General features: G+C 46.3%; 1 protein-coding gene across 1 annotated transcript; it reads left to right on the plus strand.

Annotated features, from left to right (window-relative positions):
* Nucleotides 1-10,954: 10,954 nt before the first annotated feature.
* On the plus strand, nucleotides 10,955-19,357 carry LOC121500042 (histone H3.3A). The gene is made up of 4 exons (XM_041771455.1): nucleotides 10,955-11,103; nucleotides 12,521-12,671; nucleotides 14,122-14,275; nucleotides 18,694-19,357. Exons 2-4 carry the CDS (start codon nucleotides 12,544-12,546, stop codon nucleotides 18,820-18,822), a joined length of 411 nt encoding a protein of 136 aa, XP_041627389.1. The 5' UTR covers nucleotides 10,955-11,103; nucleotides 12,521-12,543; the 3' UTR covers nucleotides 18,823-19,357.
* The last annotated feature ends 1,718 nt before the right edge of the window (nucleotides 19,358-21,075 follow it).

The following is a 21,075-nucleotide window of genomic DNA, read 5'->3' on the forward strand; positions in this document are numbered from 1 at the left end:
TTGAATTAATTAAGGAGGAAAACTTGACTGTGTCTTTAAGTGTAAAAAAGACATGTTTCTGAGGTCTCTTCACAAGTCTCTTTGCCTTAATTTTTTCATGTTTTTTATGAAGTATCTGGCACTGAGTAGATACTCAATTATTATACTTGCTGAATGGAAATAAATATTTTCTTTTTTATTTATTGGAGACATAATTGATAGGTAACATTATATTGGTTCCAGGTGTACAAGTACATCAGACAGAATGATCTCCACAACGAGTCTACTTTAATATCTGACACCACACATAAGTCACAAAACTTTTCTTTTGTGATGAGAACTTTTTTTTTTTTGTGATGAGAACTTTTTAAAAATTTTATTTATTGGGCAGCCCCGCTGGCTCAGCGGTGTAGCGCTGCCTTCCGCCCAGGGCATCCTGAAGACCCGGGATCAAGTCCCACGTCGGGCTCCCTACATGGAGCCTGCTTCTCCCTCTTGCCTATGTCTCTGCCTCTCTCTTTCTCTCTCTCTGTCTCTCTCTCTCTCTTCTCTCATGAATAAATAAATAAAATCTTTTTAAAAATTGTATTTATTTATTCATGAGAGACACAGGTTTTAAAGATTTTATTTATTTATTCATGAGAGACACAGGGCGGGGGCAAAGAAAGAAGCAGGCCCCATGCTGGGAATTCTACCCAGACTCCATCCCGGGGGCCCCAGGATCAGGCCCTGGGCTGAAGGCAGCACTAAACCGCTGAGCCACCGGGCTGCCCCTGTGATGAGAACTTTTTTTTTTTTTTAAGATTTTATTTATTTATTCATGAGAGACACAGAGAGAGAGGCAGAGACATAGGCAGAGGAGAAGCAGGCTCCATGCAGAGAGCCCAAAATGGGACTCGATCCCAGGTCCCCAGATCACGCCCTGAGCCTAAGGCAAACGCTCAAACTGCTGAGCCACTCAGGTACCCCCAAATACCTACTATTTTTTAGCCAGAATTATTTGGATCAATGTTTTTTCAATTTTCTTTTCCCATTTGCTGCACATATATTAACTTCTAAATTTTCCAAGCACTGGGCTGATTAGGAAGTAGAGGGTTTTGTGCCCATAAATGAGAGACACAGGCAGAGGGAGAAGCAGGCTCCATGCAGAGAGCCCAAAATGGGACTCGATCCCAGGTCCCCAGGATCACGCCCTGGGCTGAAGGCGGCACTAAACCACTGAGTCACCCCAGTTGCCTACTGTGGCTTTTAATAGGAAGTATTAGAACTTACCTTCTGGATTTAGCAACTTACGGTGAGAGTCTTAGTATATTTATATGACGCCCTAGAAAATTTGACCAATTGTTTTTTTTTTTTAAGATTTTATTTTTAAGGGGTGCCTGGGTGGCTCAGTCCATTAAGCATCTGCCTTTGACTCGAGTCATGATCCGAGGGTCCTGGGATCCAGCCCCATGTTGAGGGGGGTGGGGTTCCTGCTCAGTGGGGAGTCTGCTTCTCCCTCCTCCCCCCCTACTCATGCTGTCTCTCTCTCTCTCTCTCAAATAAATAAATAAAATATTTTTTAAAAGATTTTACTTTTAAGTAATCTCCACACCCTAAGACCAAGAGTCACATGCTCCACTGACTGAGCCAGTCAGGCTCCACAATATACTCAAACTCTTTTTTTTTTTCTTTTATTTATGATAGGCACACAGTGAGAGAGAGAGAGAGAGGCAGAGACATAGGCAGAGGGAGAAGCAGGCTCCATGCACCGGGAGCCTGATGTGGGATTCGATCCCGAGTCTCCAGGATCGTGCCCTGGGCCAAAGGCAGGCGCCAAACCGCTGCGCCACCCAGGGATCCCTATACTCAAACTCTTAAACTATCTTTGCTGTAGACCCAAATTCCTCTTGAATTAATTAAGGAGGAAAACTTGACTGTGTCTTTAAGTGTAAAAAAGACATGTTTCTGAGGTCTCTTCACAAGTCTCTTTGCCTTAATTTTTTCATGTTTTTTATGAAGTATCTGGCACTGAGTAGATACTCAATTATTATACTTGCTGAATGGAAATAAATATTTTCTTTTTTATTTATTGGAGACATAATTGATAGGTAACATTATATTGGTTCCAGGTGTACAAGTACATCAGACAGAATGATCTCCACAACGAGTCTACTTTAATATCTGACACCACACATAAGTCACAAAACTTTTCTTTTGTGATGAGAACTTTTTTTTTTTTTGTGATGAGAACTTTTTAAAAATTTTATTTATTGGGCAGCCCCGCTGGCTCAGCGGTGTAGCGCTGCCTTCCGCCCAGGGCATCCTGAAGACCCGGGATCAAGTCCCACGTCGGGCTCCCTACATGGAGCCTGCTTCTCCCTCTGCCTATGTCTCTGCCTCTCTCTCTTTCTCTCTCTCTGTCTCTCTCTCTCTCTGTCTCTCATGAATAAATAAATAAAATCTTTTTAAAAATTGTATTTATTTATTCATGAGAGACACAGGGGCGGGGGCAAAGAAAGAAGCAGGCCCCATGCTGGGAATTCTACCCAGGACTCCATCCCGGGGGCCCCAGGATCAGGCCCTGGGCTGAAGGCAGCACTAAACCGCTGAGCCACCGGGCTGCCCCTGTGATGAGAACTTTTAAGACTTACTCTCTTGGCCACTTTCGAATGTACGGTGCCATATTATTAACTGTAATCACTGTGCTGTGCTTTACAGCTGTTTCCTTGATTTGTTTTACAACTGGAAGTTTGTCCCTCTTGACCCCTTCTACCCACCCTACCCCAACCCCTGGCAAACACTGACCTGTTCTCTGTATCTATGAGCTTGGGCTGTTTTTGATTTTTGTTTCAGATTCCACATTAGAAGCAAGATCATACAGTGTCTGTCTTCGTTCACCTCAAGCAATGTCCTTGACGGGCATCCGCGATGTCACGGAGTCTTTGCCTTCTGTCTCAAGGTCTCTCAGACCCACAGCCCACCCAGCTGCCAATGGGAGGCTCCTGCAAGCCAGTCTGATGGGGTCTCCTCCCTCCTTACCCTTCCCCAGACCCGTGCCAGCCTGACGGGACAAGGCTGTCTGGGACCAAACCCTGGTTTCTCTCAGCCTCCAATCCTGAGATCTCCTACTTTTATGAAAATACTGGCCTCCCTGCCTCCCTCTACGTGGAACAAACAGCCTTCTGCCTCTTCCTCACCTGATCTGTTCCCACTCAACCCTCAAGGGTCATGTAAACTCCTATTTTTTTTGTAGAAAACACCAAAAGCAAAGTTTGCCTATGAGTATCATGTTTATGCGTGTTGACAGAGGAATATCATAAACTGGAAAGAAGTCAAAATATCTGAAAATGTGAACTCAATGTGTTAGAAAGTAGTTATTGTCATTGTTTCCTTCTTTACAGTAAGGAAATTAAAATAGTATCTAACCCGTCCAAATATTTACTATTTTTTTAAAGATTTTATTTATTTATGAGAGACACAGAGAGAGAGGCAGAGGCATAGGCAGAGGGAGAAGCAGATTCCCCGCCGGGAGGCCAATGTGGGACTCGATCCTAGGACCCCCAGATCACGCCCTGAGCCTAAGGCAAACGCTCAACTGCTGAGCCACTCAGGTACCCCCAAATACCTACTATTTTTTAGCCAGAATTATTTGGATCAATGTTTTTCAATTTTCTTTTCCCATTTGCTGGCACATATATTAACTTCTAAATTTTCCAAGCACTGGGCTGATTAGGAAGTAGAGGGGTTTTGTGCCCATAAATGAAAATGTGTGGGGACCATTAGTGCAAATAGAGAAACTTTTTTTTTTTAAGATTTTACTTATTTACTTGAGAGAGATAGCAGTAGGAGAGGTAGAGGGAGAAGCAGAGTCCCTACAGAGCAGGGAGCCTGGTGTAGGACCCCGAGATCGTGCCCCAAGACTTTTAGTGACGTCTTAATGTTGGAGTTTGTTTCCTGCTAAGTTTAAGGGTCCAAGGAGAGGACCTTGCCTCTGCAAGACAAGAGATCCCCCAGCAGTGATTCCTGGTAGGTTGATATGAATAAGCTACTTTTGGTGTCCAAGAGAACCTCAAAGAGCAAGGAAAAGCTGATCGCTCTCGGAGGGAATACAAAGAGATTATCCCAGGATGACTGAGTCCTATAGAAAGTCAGGGGGAGCCTTCTCCTGGAATAAGGGGCTTTTCCTGTTGGTCCTGAGTAGCAGTGGGATGTCTCTCTATCTCTGTCCCAGTGAGATGCTAACACATGTATAGACCCAGCACAGAAAGATCTTCCTCCCTCCTGATCTTGCACTTACCGTCCTACCTGAGAGATTGAGGCACACATAGGGGCTTCTAGTAACACAACTATTGCTTCTTCAAACTTCTTATGTAAACCTTATGTAGAAGGACTGGGCCCATACTCTGCCCTGGGGGGGGGGGGGGATCGACTTGCTACCTAGCAGGGGCCTGAATAAAGCATAAGAAGCCCCTAAAGGTTACCTGGATCTTCATGCCTTGAAAGAGGTCATAGCTTGCATGTTAGAATAAATTGTAGAGACACCTGGGTGGCTCAGTGGTTGAGTATCTGCCTTTGGCCTTTGGCTCAGGTTGTGATCCTCGAGTCCTGGGATGGAGTCCCACATCAGGCTCCCTACAGGGAGCCTGCCTCTCCCTCTGCCTATGTCTCTACCTCTCTCTGTGTCTCCCATGAATAAATAAGATCTTTTTAAAAAATGAATGAATTGTAGACAGTCAGAAGGGGGCTCAGTTGGTTAAGCATTTGACTCTTGGTCTCAGCTCAGGTCTTGATCTCAGAGTCTGAGTTCTAGTCCCATGTTAGGGCTTTAAAAAAAAATTCTGAAGTTTTATTTAATGTGGGGCTTGAACTCACCACCCTGAGATCAAGAGTCGCATGCTCCTCCAACTGAGCCAGCCAGGCACACCTCTATTTTTAAAATTCTTAACATAATCACAAAAGTATAATCTATTTAAAAGAAAAAATTATTTAATATAATTAAGATACATTAAACTGTGGGGCACCTGAATGGCTCAGTGGTTGAGCATCTGCCTTTGGCTCAGATCATGATCCTGGGGTCCTGGGATAGAGTCCCGCATCAGGCTCACCACAGGGAGCCTGCTTCTGCCTCTGCCTTTGTCTCTGCCTCTCTCTGTGTCTCTCATGAATAAATAAATAAAATCTTCAAAAGGAAGCTCTGCATGGTACATATTCCCAGCTTACCAAAGGAGACTCACCTCCTCACCTTCCAGAGGAGAAGTCAGTACTGGTTGAGCCTTGCTTTTCTTGAACTTGGATAATTAATCCAGTTCTTGGTTCAGAGAGAATTCTTGTAAAAAAGAATCTTTTTCTTTGGGGGCTTTTTTTTTAAAACAAAATTTTCTTACCTGTTTATTCATACTAAAGAAGTGTCCAGATCATTCTACCAGAATGTTGGGCTTTCAAGGAAGCGGGTGGGGAGTGTCTCAAAGACAGTCTCATGTCTGAAAAGCTTTCCAGGCTGGCATTTCCCTGTGGTTCAAGGCGTGGCCCCTGGGCCTCCAGTCTCAGAAACTACTCTGACTTCTTGGCACTCCTCCCTCACCGCAGACCAACACTAACCAGCTTACCAAATGTATTTAGAACCAGGCCAGTGATTTCTTCCTTTACAGGGAATATGAAGGTCTCCTGCGTTCCAAGAAAGGCATCACCAATCTACCCAGAGGGCCCAGGTGTGATCCCAAGATGACCTGGTGAGCATCCTAAGAGTAGATGCCATTAATCATTTTGTGAGCGTTCAAAATTAATAAAACATGAAGAGGGACGGTCCTGGTCAAATGGACATGTTTCATCCTTACAACTTCACCATGAGGAAAATATTTGTCATCTTCCTTTTACTGATGAGAATACAAGGCAACATGTGTTAGAGCTCATTAACTGTGAGAGGTGCATTTTCTCAGATGGGACTCTTCTGCAAACCAAGCAGCATCTTGCAATTGATGCTAGTAACAATGTAAAACACGGTTACCTTTTTTTTTTAAAAAAAGATTTTATTTGTTCATAAGAGACACAGAAAGAAACAGAGATACAGGCAGAGGGAGAAGCAGATTCCCCAGAGGAGACCGATGTGGAACTTGATCCCAAGACCCCAGAATCACGACCTGAGCCAAAGGCAGACACTCAAGAGCTGAGCCACCCAGGTGCCTCAAACATGGTTACTTTTTGTATATTCCTCTATTTATTAAGTGTCCGCCCTAGGCTAGGTACTGTGCAAGTTGATAGAGACAAAACAGTGTACAAAGCATCCAAGCCCTTGCTCTCATTAAGTTTACAGTCTAGTCGTGGGGGGCGGGGGGGAGCACAAATCAGGAAACAAATCAACAAAATGCCAGCTTATAAGAGTTGCCATGAAGGAAATAAACCTGGAAATGCAACAGAGCACCATATGGGCAGTAGGGACAAGTAGACAAGGATGTGGGGTGCCACTCTGAGAAGTGACATTGGTGTTGAGGCCTCAGAACAGCCGCAGTGGTCTTTCTGATGGGCCATCAGGGAACCAGGAGGTAGGTCCCTTCAGCCCTAGGGACAAAGGCCCTAGTTGTGAGCAGCCTCATTTGGGTCTCCTTGGAGGGCAGCCTGAACAGCATGACCCCTGCTGCGTGGCCACCGAGGTGGCCCCACTCCCTGTTTTACATGCTATGCACATGAGATGAGCACAGCCAAGGAGGCGCTCTAGCCCCTAGATCCCTGCTTTAGTTGGGGCTGGGAACAGTGCCCATCACAGGCAAGGACACCGAGGAATACCCACGCCAGGGGCCCAGCAGCACTGGTGCAGCCCAAAATGCAGCTGGCCAGGGTTGAGGCCAAGGAGGCTCAACAGATATCCTGGCACAGACCTGCATTTCCATCTTTCTACAGGGCACTTGTCTCCATTCTAGTGCACAGACCCCTTTGGTGGTGACCCAGGCAGCCCTGGGGCGACTGCTCAGCAGCACGTGGGCATTCTACAGATTTGAGCTACATAATCATTTTAAATACATGACCTTTCAAAAGTTTCACTGGACTCAAAATCAGTTCACAAGGAAGTACGAGATCACATTTGTCGATGAACAAAAGGGAAGATTTTTAAATATCGAACCTCAATGGGTATACTTTTTTGAATAGTCCAAGACAATCATTTTTGCATTCTTAACCACCTATTTGTGTGAACAGACTTTCTCAAGGATGAGACCATAAAGAATATGAAGAGATCTTCATTATAAAGTCCTGATCAGGAATAGACTACGGCCACCTCAAGCTTAAAACTTGACGTAAAACATCCTGTTCACAGACACAAGCTCAGTGTTTTCAATTGAAACCTTTGAAAACATTTGGGAGTTTTACACTAGTTTAATATTTAATATCTTCCTTAAAATAGAATGTTTTATAGTGATTATGAAATATATACAAATGTATAATGAAATTGTTAATGTCACCAAATCCCTGCTATTTCTCTTCACTGTCCCCTACAAATAGGATCACTTTTTAAGAGATGAGCGAGGTAGCCCCCTCTGAAAAGCTGCAGGACAGCATTCAGCATGAAACAGAGCGCCATGACCCGCAGGAGGGAAGGGCTTGACAGCCCCAAGGTGGCTGGGCTGAAGCACCAGGCCACAGGGAGGGCGGGAATGATGGCAGGTCCTGCAAAGCACCAATTGTATCCCGAGCAATGGGAGCCACTGAGTGGACTTAAGCAAGGACTTAATCTGATTTACCGCCTATGAATCTCATCTCGTGTGCTGTGGCAGAGAGGATGGAGTACAGAGTCGCAAAAGTGGAGAGAGGCCACATAGGACAGTACCGTGAGGCCCAGAGAGAAGGGAAGAGTAAGGAGGTCATCCCGAAGAGCTTTCCAGAAGGAGGAATAACAGGACCATGGTGGGAAGAAAGGGAGGTTGGAGGAGCATGCCAGTGCCTTCTGGTGTGAGCAGCAGGACAAATCATGATGTCCTTCACTGGGCAAGACTGGACAGAACCAGTTTTGGGGAGAGGACTGGGATCCAAAGCTCCAGGATAGATTTTTCAACAAAATGCAAATAACAAAGGACGCCTGGGTGGCTCAGCAGTTGAGCGTCTGCCTTTGGCTCAGGGCATTATCCCAGAATCCTGGGATCAGGTCCCACATCGGGCTTCCTGCATGAAGGCTGCTTCTCCCTCTGCCTGTGTCTCTGCCTCTCTGTGTCTCTCATGAATAAATAAAATCTTTTAAAAAAATGCAAATAACGACTCTACAAAGAGATTTAATAGGCCTATCAACCATTTATTTGGCTCCTACCCATACATACTGAAATATCTATACATGAAATGATGTAAAAAGTCTGGGATTAGCTTCAAAATAATTCAAGTGGGAGAGGCAGGGAAGTTAGTAGATGAATTGCAAGATTGGTCACGAATAGCTCATTTTTGAAGGCAGGTGATGGGTGCATTAGAATTAGACTATTCTTTCTACTTTTTGTTGTACTTTTGACAATTTCCACGGTGCTGGCTGTGAACACCTAGTGAGGAAGTAGAACAAATTAGAACAGCCTCCAAATTGGGGGGGTGGAGTAGGGAGGCAATGCTAGACCAGTGGAAAGAAACAAGCCCACTGCTGTCCTAAACTTCACATTCTTTGGGGGAAGAGACGGACAACAAATAAACAAATATGATCATTTAAATCAATGTGCTGAAGAAACAGGGTAATATGACAGTGTGCGTGGGGGTGGCACCAGAGTAGCCAGAAACAGCAGCTCCATGACAGCATCTGACTGCCTCAGGAGCCAAGCAGATATTAATAGTGGTGCTTTTAAAATCCTTCCCATTCTACTTTTTTTTTTTTTTTTTACTTTTACTTATAAACAAATCTAAATCAGTGGCTATAAGCATTCTATTCTAGGGAAAGTGTTTTAACTTAAAAGCTTTTCCTCCCCTGCCCCTCCCCCACCCGTTTTTTTTTACTCCAAATTTCGAGGCCATTATTAGTGCAAGAGTTTTACAAGTAGCGCCAACTCTGGGCTGACCCTGGCGCCCCTTTAGCTTCCCGTTTTTGCCCTGGCATTTCTCCTGCCGGGTCATTAGGACCTGAAAGCCCTCTTCTCTGGGCCATAGCTTCCTACCAGTCTTCTGGCCCCACGGGACCTCCTTCCTCTCCCTAGTCCAGGTGCCACTTCCCTGAGCAAGGCAATGCTCCCAGAGGTCCTACGCCCCAGGAGGGCAGGATGGTCGCCTGTGTCCTTGACTATTCTACTCCCAACACCCGGACCTGTGCCTGGCACACAGTTGTCACTCAAGAAATATTCACTCACTGGGGATCCCTGGGTGGCGCAGCGGTTTAGCGCCTGCCTTTGGCCCAGGGCGCGATCCTGGAGACCCGGGATCGAATCCCACATCGGGCTCCCGGTGCATGGAGCCTGCTTCTCCCTCCGCCTGTGTCTCTGCCTCTCTCTCTCTCTCTCGCTGTGTGCCTATCGTAAATAAAGAAATATTCACTCACTGAGATTTCCCGAGTTCACTAGGTAAATAAGCAGACGCCCAGCCAGGGCGCGGCGTCCCACCACTAGAAAGAGCCCTTGGTCTGTCTTCAAGGGATAAATATTCCTTCCATTTTATAGCCGCACACCTGAGTTGCTTCAGATAATCCGAGGCCAGAACTCTCTCGCCGGCCGTAGGCTTTCCCTTCCTTAGAAATCTCTTTCAAAGCCAAAAAACAGAAACTATGGAAAAATCTAGCACGCCGAGGGAGCATTTCTACCCAGGTCACTTTACATTTCTCGAAGATACAACGAATGTAATTGAGGTAGGACAGCTTTCCCGGATAAGTCCAACTACAAACATTTTGGTTTCCTGAAAACAAAACAAAAGCAAACACCAACAAAGCACGACAAGCCAAGTCTCGTGGGCGCGGATGACACAAGTCCGGGCGGGCAGCTCGGCCGGCCCCGAGCCTACGGGGCTCCCCGCTCCGGGGCGGCTGCAGGCGGCCCGGGCCCAGGGAGTCAGGGCGGACGCCGGAGGCGCGGAGCCCCGCGGCGGCTCCCGGGCCGGCCCCCGACTCAAGTGACCTTGGGCGACTCTTCCCCCGTCCGACCGCTCGGGACGCCGTCCGCGGCTGAGATGCCGGCGCCGTGAGCGCCCCGCAGCGCCCCCGCCGTCCCCGGAGCCGCGCACCGCGGCGGGACCATCCCGGGGCCGGGCGCCCACCCTGCCGGCGCCCCGAGGACGGGAACCGGCCAGACCCCAGCGCCGCCCCGGCCGCGGGTGAGGCGGGCGGGCGCCGCGGCCCCGGAGGCCCCGGCGGTCCCGGCGCTGGGCTGGCGCGGCGGCGGCGGCCGGCGGCGGCGGCCCGGGCGGCGGCGGCGGCGGCGGCGGCGGCGCATTGTTGTCGGGCGCGCCGAGCACAGCCATCTTGCGTCAGGCGTCCGGCCCCGGCCCCGCGCCGCCACCTGCGGGGAAAGTTGCGCGCGGGCGGGCCGCCTCCCCCGGGGCCGCCCCCGGCCGGCCGCGGCCTCGGGCCCGCACCCCCCAGCCGCCGCCGCCGCCGCCGCCGCCCGGGCCGCCCCCGCTCCCCACCCCAGCCCTCCCCCGCCGCCGCCCGCAGGCCAGGCGTTCACCGGCCGCGCCCGGGCCGCCGCCCCTCCCCCACCGCCCTGGGCGCCCCGACCCCGGGCTCCGGGCGAGGATGACGTGGGCGCGGGGGGGCGCGGGGGGGGCAGCGGGCCGGACGCTGGAGCCCGGCCGGGGGTGCGCGGGCGGGCTGGCAGGCGGGCTGGCGGGCGGGCGGGCGGCCGTCGCGGCGGGAGCCGTCGGCCCTCCGGCACGTCTTTTGTGTTTGTACACACTCGGCGCGAGGCGGCCGGGGGGGAGGGAGCGGGCGGCGCGCGGGGGAGGGGCGAGCGCGCGCCAGCGAACGGGCGCGCGGGGGGAGGGGCGGGGGCGGGGCGCGAGCGGGGGCCGGGGGCGGGGCCGAGCCTTCCCTCCATTGTTTGTGATTGGCTGGCGCGCGGCGCGGGGGCGGGGCGGCGTGTGTTGGGGGATAGCCTCGGTGTCAGCCATCTTTCAATTGTGTTCGCAGCCGCCGCCGCGCCGCCGTCGCTCGCCAACGCCAGCGCCGCCTCTAGCTCGCCGAGCTCCAGCCGAAGGAGAAGGGGGGTAAGTTTCCCCGTCCGCCCGCCTCCCCGGGACCGAGCCCCGCTCGCCGCCCGCCGCGGGTCGGGCCCTGGCGCGGCGGGGGCGGCCCCGCGGCCCCCCCGGGCTCGGCCCGCAAACTTTTTGGCCCAGAAATGGAGGTGAGGAGCGAGTTTCCGTGGCCCCGAGGCGGCGGCGGCGGCGGCTCTCCCCGGCTCTCGCCGCCTAAGCCCCACAGCAGCCTCCGCCGCGGCGCCGAGCCGCTCTCCCTCCGCCCCGCGCCCCCGGCGCCTCTTTCTTCGGCGAAATGCCGCCCGCTGCCCCTTCCCGGGACCCCAGACCCTCACCACGATCCGCGCGGGCCCCTTAACTGCCGCCCCCGGGCCCCGGGCCGCGGTTTTCGGGCGGGAAAGGGCTGGAAATCGCCGCCGCTTCCCACCCCGGGGTAACTCGCTTCTCGCTGCCTCCCCACAGTTGTTGCTGAGCTTCACCATCTTGTCTCTCTTCTCTGGTCACCGACCATATTTTCTCCCCCGTTTCTCTCTTCCCCGTTTCACGGACGGGGGAACGTTTTTCGCAGAGGGACATTTTTCTCTCCTTTTTTGGAGAAGCGGAAACTTGATGCATTTGAAATGCAAAAAAAAACTTTTGCATTTTGGAGGGCGGCACGTGGCAGGGGATCGGGGCATTTTGGAGCGTTTCGGTGTGCGGTGCGTTCGGGAGGAATGGGCTCGGCGGCGCGATTGTTTCCATCTTGCCGGGCTGGGGAGCCGCGCGGGCGGCGGGCCGGGGCCGGGCCCCAAAGTTTCGGCGGGCCGGGCCGGCGGGGCCGGCGAGCCCTCGGGGGAGGTCGCGGCGGAGCCCCCGCGGGCTGGAGCGGGGCCGGGCCGGGCGGGCGGCCCGCGGCGCCCCGGGAGCCGTACAGACGGAAAGCGGGGCTGTTTGCGGATATTTACAGCGGTCTGCGCGCTGCCGGGCGCGCCGGGGGGCGGCCGCGGGGGGTGGGGGGACCTGGAAAACCCCCTCCCCCCGAAATTTGACTCGACCTTTCTGTGGTTTGTGGCTTCGTTGTTTTTTGACTTGTCGGTGGATTGGGTGTTTACAGACATTTCTAATTTCTGATTTAATTGAAGACATTGAAGCAGAGGCAGTTTGGGGTCTTTTTTGTTTTGCCGTTTGTCACTCAGATTTGGCATTTTGAGAGATGATTGGCCTTAATGCTAACAATCTTCTGGTACTACAGTTTGTTTCAAGAAGTCCTATTTGGGTGGTAGACGTAATCTGCACCCTTTCGAATTACATAACGTTACGGACATTGTTGGGTTTTGTTTGGGTTTTGGGGGGGGTGGTACTGGTAATTTCCAGATGGGGGGGCGCTTGTGGCAGGAAACTTGGGTGTTTGGTAGTCGGAGACATGATTTTCGTTTTTTAATGCTGGTAGGTAAGTAAGGAGGTCTCTGTACCATGGCTCGTACAAAGCAGACTGCCCGCAAATCGACCGGTGGTAAAGCACCGAGGAAGCAACTGGCTACAAAAGCCGCTCGCAAGAGTGCGCCCTCTACTGGAGGGGTGAAGAAACCTCATCGTTACAGGTATTTTTTAAAAAAAGGAAATAGTGGGACAAAGTCTGTCCACGGAAGCAGTATTTATATAATATAACACAAGGGTGTATAATCAAACTTCTTGCTTGAGGGAAACTAATGTCTTTCCCCCTTTGAGTATTTGTTAAAACTTGGAAGAAAAAGTGTGTGTGTGTGTGTGAATTTAGTGTTGGGTTTTAGGAACGTTTTATTTTGAAACTGCCGAAAGGAGACCTATTGAATCACTAATAACGTTCGTGGGATAGAGTAACATTTTATTTCGTTTGTTATGTTAGTGGTATATATTTTTTAAATCGTAAAGTGTTTTAAATAAACATTTCTGAGGACACTGTCACTTTTAGTGAAACGACAGGTTTTAATATTAATTTTATTTTCCCAGTAACCAAGATGGGGGACGTCTTATTTGAGTAAAGTTCTCATCCCTCGTTTACTTGAATTGGTTTATTTCCTTGTTATTAGCACAGTGTGGGTTTTGAACTACCCTAAACAGTGCTGTTAAGAGCATCTGCCATTAGAGGGCAGAAGTTGTCCATACTTAATCTCTTTGAATGACTTTATAGTTACTCTAAAAAGCTCCTTCGATGGAAGAAAATAAGTCAGACTTGAGATACTTTTTTTTTTTTTTTTTTTTTTTTTTGCCAACAGTTACTTAGTAAAAACAAAAACACTCAGTCTTCCACGTGGAAGATACACTGCACAATCATGAGTACTCAGGTGGGATCATTCCCGAGTGATGAGTAGTAGTCTAATAAACGCACTCTGGGGAATCCAACTTAAATAAATAGACCACAATAGTATTTTTATTTTTAAGATTTATTTATTTATTTATGAGAGAGAGAGAGAGAGGCAGAGACACAGGCAGAGGGAGAAGCAGGCTCCATGCCTGGAGCCCGACACCGGACTCAATCCCAGGACTCTAGGATCGCGCCCTGGGCCAAAGGCAGGCTCCAAACTGCTGAGCCACCCAGGGATCCCCTACAATAGTATTTTTAAACGAGGTTCATTGGGTGGTGTTGGTAGGTCTTTCAGAAGAATTGAGGGTGCGGGTGGGAGTGAGTGTGATGCCAAATTGAGAAGAGTATGAGTTGAGACTTTGTTAATGGCGCAACACTCTCCCAAATAACGATAACAGAAGTTACTGCCATATCTGTTATAGATGAAGATGAATGGGACTTGAATGAATTCCCTGCCCAGACTCTACTTTAATACCATACTTTTTGGTTTAAAGGTACCGTTACTCTTGATAGGCTTGAATATTCACATCATATTATATAAATTGATAAGTGAAACTTTTATAGAAGCTAAAGAAAACATGGAGGGTCTATTTTTTGGATATTAACTGCATTTCTTTAAAGCTAACCACTTATCCTTTTACGTTTTTTATATGTTTTGGTAACCATTACTTTAACGTGGGTTTTTTGTTGTGTTGTTTTGTTTGAAGGCCTGGTACTGTGGCACTCCGTGAAATTAGACGTTATCAGAAGTCCACTGAACTTCTGATCCGCAAACTTCCTTTCCAGCGTCTGGTGCGAGAAATTGCTCAGGACTTCAAAACAGATCTGCGCTTCCAGAGTGCAGCTATTGGTGCTTTGCAGGTAAAATGGTGGGTGAGAAAGGCTCTGCTGGGTACCAAGAACAATTCTAAATCTTTATGTTGCTTATATAATTTAATTATCAGAGGCCTGTAAGGTAATACCTGTACTTCACTGTTGAGGTATCAGAAAGACTACATTGTTCAAGGTCATATATACAGAAATGTCATTTGATCCCATTTGGGTCCCAGAGTCCTAATAATGAACCCGTTTGATGCCAAAGCCAAGTGCACGTTCTTATATGCCTTTTTTTTTTTTTAAGTTTTAAACGTTGCTTTGAGAACAATGCTTAAAGGGGGAAAGAACCCTCTTGTTCATCGTGCTGCAGGATGGTACAAAGACAATGAGACTAAAGGTCTGTATTGGTAATCAGCTCTAAACAGTGACCACTGGAAAAGGAATGTAGGATGAATGTCTTAACTGGCTCCGAGGGAGCAGGTGCAAGGAGAGAGAGCAGTGTCTGGGATGGGCATAGGCTGTATTAAAGAATTGTGTATGAGGTCAGAGGAAGCACAGGGGTAGTTAGGATTGGATTGGCGATAGGAAGAAAAGGTTTGCTGAAAGATTAAGTGGTATGTGTTAAGGGACAGGGATTTCAAGACTTGTAGTTAGCTAAAGAGGATTATGGATTTCCACTTAAATGGGAAGCTTTTGAGTTTAATCTTAGCACCTGTGCATCAGAACTCTGAGAAATAGTTTTAGAGGTAATTATGTATCTGAAATATTTGTGTTTTGAGCCAAGATTAAAAATGCCCACAAGGAAGATAACTTGATTGGCTGAAAGGATATATTTAACGTCATAAGTTAGTAAAGTGTAACCTATTTTATGTAGTGCTTGGCATTCTTTAGATCAGTGAACTTTCAAGGTATGGATGGGAAGGCTGCCACGTCCATCAGAGCAGTGGGATGAAAGTGATTACAAATGCAGATTGCTAGGCACTGCGGACCTGCACTGGAATCTCTGGTGGGGAGAGGGTCCACAGTCTACATATACACTCCATTGGAGGATTCTCAAGGCTGCTGTTGCTGTGCTGAGCTGTTGCTCTCTGAGGAAGATTGGATAGGTGGATTCTCCACTGAAGTGTAATTGGTTGAGCTGTTTCTATGGTTAGTCTGAGCCTCTTTTGATTGGTGCATTCCAGGAGTAGGCATCCATTAAATTCTCAATGAATGGAAATTAATGAAATTTCAAACTACTAAAATTTTCCAGTAGTTACTTAACTATTTTCTGTTTTAATATCCTGAAGTCTCATAGATTACTACAATTACAAATCACATTTCTTCCACTGTATTTTTAACTGTGGAGACATCACTGAGCTTGACAAGCATTTGGTACAGAGCTGCTAGTTTTGTTTTCTAGTTAGCCTGACTCTCCTTCAAGAACATGCTATACTTAGAAGTCCCACATGTTTCAGTTTACCTGTCAGTGATGGGGCCTTATAAATTGAAGTGACTAAACAATCTGGGTAGAGGACTATTGTCTTAATTCACGATGTAAATTTACATCGTCAATGTGATTATGGGTGTGTTTTACATTAGTGAGTGTGATAGTGTGGGTTTTAAGTAAAATGTTTGCCTCTGCTCCCCAAGGTACTCTGGCAGTTCCAAAGTTCTTTATTGGAAAGAGGAACCTTGGTTTGCAGCTTTTTACGTGTTTGCTCTTTTTATACATCTCAGGTCTCTTTAAGATGTGGAGATGGAGAATTTGTTAATGGAAATAAGGTAATAGAGAGCCATTAAATAAAACTCCAGAAGTCAGTGAATGTTTGGCTTGAGAATTATACAGTTTACAAGTTTCAGAAGGGGGCGAAGTACAGGAATGGGGGAGAGAAATTAGTCTGTATGATAATCAGAAGTTGACAAACTTAAAATTCAGCCTTTGCCTTTAACATCTGAGAGTTTGGACTAAGGTGTCCTTGTGTGAAAAACTCAGACCTTGATGTTTTGAAATGGTGGAAGAACCAGACCTTGAATATACTCAAAATGTCATAAATTAGTATTTACTTCCAATTGGGAGATGTTTTTTAACCGTTATCTTAAAATTATGGTGTTTTGGGGGGTGGCTATAAGTTTACGTGGCGTTCTCTAATTCCCATTACAGCCTTAGTGTTTAGGAGACTTTAGGACCTGTGTGACAGAATTAGAAATATGGGTCATGATCCAATCCCCCTGTGAGTACCGAATACTCCCCTAGAACTGACCAGGCACACGCTTGTAAAACCACCAGTAGCCAGGTTCTAGGATGGTAGTGAGAGCTGCAGGCTGCTACATGCCACATCAGACCAGGACCAGGTGCCTATAGATCATGGTCTTAAAAGGTCTCAGGATCATGGGGCCTGTGGTTGGCTTGTCCATAAATAGAGCAGCTCATAGTGCTCCATTTTGCAAAAGCATTCCAGATGTGCACAGTCGTGAGATGAGGCTGGGTGAAACAAGACTAAACCCGTATCTTTTTTTTTTTTTTTTTTTTTAACCCATATCTTTCCTGAGGAACATCAGTCGTAGGATCTGATGTCTGTTGTGAACCTGTAAGAGTAGGCTGCAGTATGCTATATTTAAGAATGAGTCCCTGGATAAGGTGTTCTGCTTTTAATAAACATCCTTTGGAATGTTTGCATGGAAATGCTGCAAACTTAGAGTTAGATTTAAGGGGGGAAAAAACTATGTTGAATATCTACCCAGAGCAAGGCATTCTGAGTACAAAATGAGACTGTTGAATCTCTCTACCCCTCACCCTGCTCCCATACTCTCTTAAAAATATATATATGTGTATATATATATATATATACACACACACACACACACACACACACACACAAATACTATTATATATAAGACTCTATTAAGTAATTGGCATTAAAAGGTGGCAGGTGTAGAGGCCAGTGAGTACCAAGGAGTTAAACCATTTGAAATAATTGTTGCTGTGTTAATGCTATGAAAAGCAAATCTCAGGGGTTTTTTTGTAAAAAGCAAATCTGCCTGTTCCTATCTACACGTCTTGTATATCATTAGCATACCTGGCTTAAATTGTTCAAGTATTTGATATGTGTTGTTTTTAGTTTTATCATTGCCTAAGGATTCCAAAATGGAAAAGTTTTATTAGGATAAAAATAGCAAGTATAAAAATCTGCTTTTTTCTAAGTATCTTCAACAGAGAAGTAACTTCCCTGTTGGAGGAGGAGACAGGGCCAGATAACCTCTCATTTCATGCTCTTTGTCCACTAAAACAGTTGGGCTGAGGACTGGGCTAGGAACCCAGTTTCTTCATTCCAGAATGAGTAAGCAGATGTTACAGCTTCTAGTAAAGGGTGCTTCAGCTTTTCACAGCTGTAAGAGAGACTAACAATTTGAGTTGAGTTAATTATAAGTAGAAGCCCCTCTTTTTCCTCTTCACCTGCCAAATGTCCGTGGACAGACCCTACAGCTGGTGGTTTCGTGAATGCTGGTAGGGGCTAAGAGGATGCCTTCAAAGAATCTTGAAATGTAATGGAAAAAACTAAAGGGACCAATATTAATACTAGAAGGTAAAAAGTTATTAGAGATTGGGATGCAGAGGAAGGCACCCTTTGAAGGGGGCATGTCTAGGCCAAATAGGTCCAATCTGTAAGGAATAAGACACTGATCTGATCTAGTATATTCTGGGACCCGTAGTCCTCATGTGATCAAACAAGTGTAAAAGGAAGGGTAGATGGGGCCATGTCGTGGGAGCCTGTGGATTATTGGCAAGGCAGAGGTTCAGGCAGGTACGGGAGTGTGAATGGGATTCAGAATAAGGAGGTCACTGGTAAGGGAGTGTTATTTTGGATTGGATACATGATTCGATTTATCATTGAAAGGATGAGAATGTTAGAGTTGAGATGGGATTTCTTGGATTCAGTTGTAGGTCGTTAGGACATTTCAGTTTATAAGAAATTGCATATTAAACATTAGGAAAAAAACAACTTTCTTAATAATGAAGTAATTTGACTTTTGTGTAATTGGATAAAGATTTCCAAACTGGAGCTTTCCACTGTTGTAAACTGCCTTTCAACTTTGTCCCACTGGTGTTTGAGTAGAAGCATTTGGTAAAATAGTCAACATCACCTGAAGTAGGTTTTCAGAGGGTTCAGAAACTTCATCTTTTTAAAAAATTTATTTATTTATTTATTTACTTATTTATTTATTTATTTATTTATTTATTTATTTGCGAGAGACACAGAGAGGCAGAGACATTGGCAGAGGGAGAAGCAGGCTCCTCACAGGGAGCCCCCAATGTGGGACTTGATCCCTAGACCCGGGATCACGCTCCAAGCTAAAAGCAGACACTCAGCCACTGAGCCACCCCGGTGACCCAAAACCTCATCATTTTATAACTGATGCAGAGGCATCTATACTGTTGGTAATTACACCATTAATAATATCTTTTTCTCTGTTCTTTGCAGGAGGCAAGTGAGGCCTATCTGGTGGGCCTCTTTGAAGACACCAACCTGTGTGCTATCCATGCCAAACGTGTCACAATTATGCCAAAAGACATCCAGCTAGCACGCCGCATACGTGGAGAACGTGCTTAAGAATCCACTATGATGGAAAACATTTCATTCTTTAAAAAAAAAAAAAAAATTTTTTTTTTTTCCTCTTCTTCCTGTTATTGGTAGTTCTCTGAACGTTAGATATTTTTTTTCCATGGGGTCAAAAGGTACCTAAGTATATGATTGCAAGTGGAAAAATAGGGGACAGAAATCAGGTATTGGCAGTTTTTCCATTTTCATTTGTGTGTGGATTTTTAATATAAATGCGGGGACATAAAGCATTAATGCAAGTCAAAATGTTTCAGTGAACACGTTTCAGCAGTTCAACTTTATAACAATTATAAATAAACCTGTTAAATTTTTCTGGACAATGCCAGCATTTGGATTTTTTTAAAACAAGTAAATTTCTTATTGATGGCAACTAAATGGTGTTTGTAGCATTTTTATCATACAGTAGATTCCATCCATTCACTATACTTTTCTAACTGAGTTGTCCTACATGCAAGTACATGTTTTTAATGTTGTCTGTCTTCTGTGCTGTTCCTGTAAGTTTGCTATTAAAATACATTAAACTATACCTGCTTTTGGTCTTTATTATCCACCTTAGCTGTGAAGTTAAGTCACTTGAAATTTTCGTATTAAAAATAATTTGAGTGTTATCAAGTGTTTTGTCACTTTATATCTGAGACAGGGCTGCTGAGAAGTTTTGTATGGGAAGGAAACAAAGTTGCTGGTTTTCCTCCTGACAAAATGTGCCCAGAGTAGAGGCACCTGGCCGGCTCTATTCAGAGCATGGGGACACCCTTGATCTCGGGGTCATGAGTTCGAGCCCCACATTGCAGATAGAGATTACTTAAGAACTTTTAAAAGTAAAATTTGTGGAGTAAATCTCAACTCTTTGGATATGTTGTATTCTAAACCAATATTTCACAAACCCAGCTGGCTAACAGAATCACCTGGAAATAGTTGAATCTTCATAAGTAGCAAAAGTACATTTTTATAAACATTACTATGTTATTAAACTTTGAATGTTTAATAGTAACTTTTTTTTTTTTTAAGATTTTATTTATTCATGACAGAGGCAGAGAAAGGCAGAGGGAAAAGCAAGCCTGCAGGGAGCCCAACATGGGTCTCCAGGATCATCCCCAGGCTGAGGGCGGAGCTAAACCGCTGGGCCACCAGGGCTGCCCTTAATGGTAATTTAAATGCAAATGTAACAGTCTTAAGCTCAAAAGTGAGTGCATTGGAGATCTGGCTCTTTTCAAGATGCTGTGTATTAACCCTGAAGTTATTAATCAAGCACCAATGGTTGATTCTTAGCACTGTTTTATTCAGCATTGGAATGATGAGTGGGAGATGAGGGTAATAAGCCTTCTAAAGCCTATAACACATCCCTAATGTACTGACGTTCCTTGTAACATTTGAATGCGTGAAGCTGCTGAGCACTCCCAGTCTATAGGTAGGATGCTGGACTTCGATTCTTCCTGCTCTCGAGCTCATTTTTAACAATTTCATTTTTATATTGATCCATCAAAAATCACTTAATGAGAGAAATACAGAAATCACTTAATGAGAGAGCCTGATTCTAATGTCTTGACATGGGATCATAGTTTTTAGTGCAATCCTTTGCAGAAGCTTTAGGCAGGCGCTGGTATTACTTGGTATTGAGCAGAGTAACAGTATGATACAAGCTGCAAAAAGTCAGATTATTATTATTTCTTTAAGTTCTACCCTCACCGTAGAGCTCAAGCCCAAGAGTGAGACCAGGAGTCCCGTGCTCCACTGATCCAGCCAGGCTGCCCCCAAGAAGCCAGTTTTTAATGAATTTTCCCCAGTTTGGTTTTTGCAGTGCAGAGGGGCAGATGGTAGGGCCTATTCATGAAGAATTACTGGGGAAAGTGGGCATCTCCAATAGGGCAGGAGAAATTTGCTAGTATGTTTACAAATAGGAAATGCCATCCTTTGAATTAACTCAGAATCTACTAAATTTTGCTCTTCGTGAACTAAAAAAGCATGTTTCTATTTTTGTCAAAGTGTCCTCATGAAGTGGTTATGGTAATCAGTTCTGTTGCACAAGTTAGGGGCACTTTGCACACTGTTGAGGTACTGATACATAGTTGTACATGACAAGATGAGGCAGGTATTTTCTTCAAAATAGATGAAGTTGGTGCTCTCCATACGCAAATGTCTGGCCACCATGATGAGCTTGTCTCAATACTCTAGGACTCTTGGATGGAAGTGATATGGACCCCTAGGCTGATGATTCCCTTCCCCGCTATGCTTTGGAATTGGTAT

The sequence above is a fragment of the Vulpes lagopus genome, chromosome 1, assembly GCF_018345385.1.
Source record: "Vulpes lagopus strain Blue_001 chromosome 1, ASM1834538v1, whole genome shotgun sequence".
Lineage (NCBI taxonomy): Eukaryota > Metazoa > Chordata > Mammalia > Carnivora > Canidae > Vulpes > Vulpes lagopus.

What these genes read in the sequence shown, in the direction of transcription:
- LOC121500042 (XM_041771455.1), top strand. Translation starts at nt 12,544, where the DNA reads ATGGCTCGTACAAAGCAGACTGCCCGCAAATCGACCGGTGGTAAAGCA. An exon ending in AAGAAACCTCATCGTTACAG is followed by an intron (nt 12,672 to 14,121) that starts GTATTTTTTAAA and finishes TTTTGTTTGAAG; the next exon opens with GCCTGGTACTGTGGCACTCC. An exon ending in CAGCTATTGGTGCTTTGCAG is followed by an intron (nt 14,276 to 18,693) that starts GTAAAATGGTGG and finishes TGTTCTTTGCAG; the next exon opens with GAGGCAAGTGAGGCCTATCT.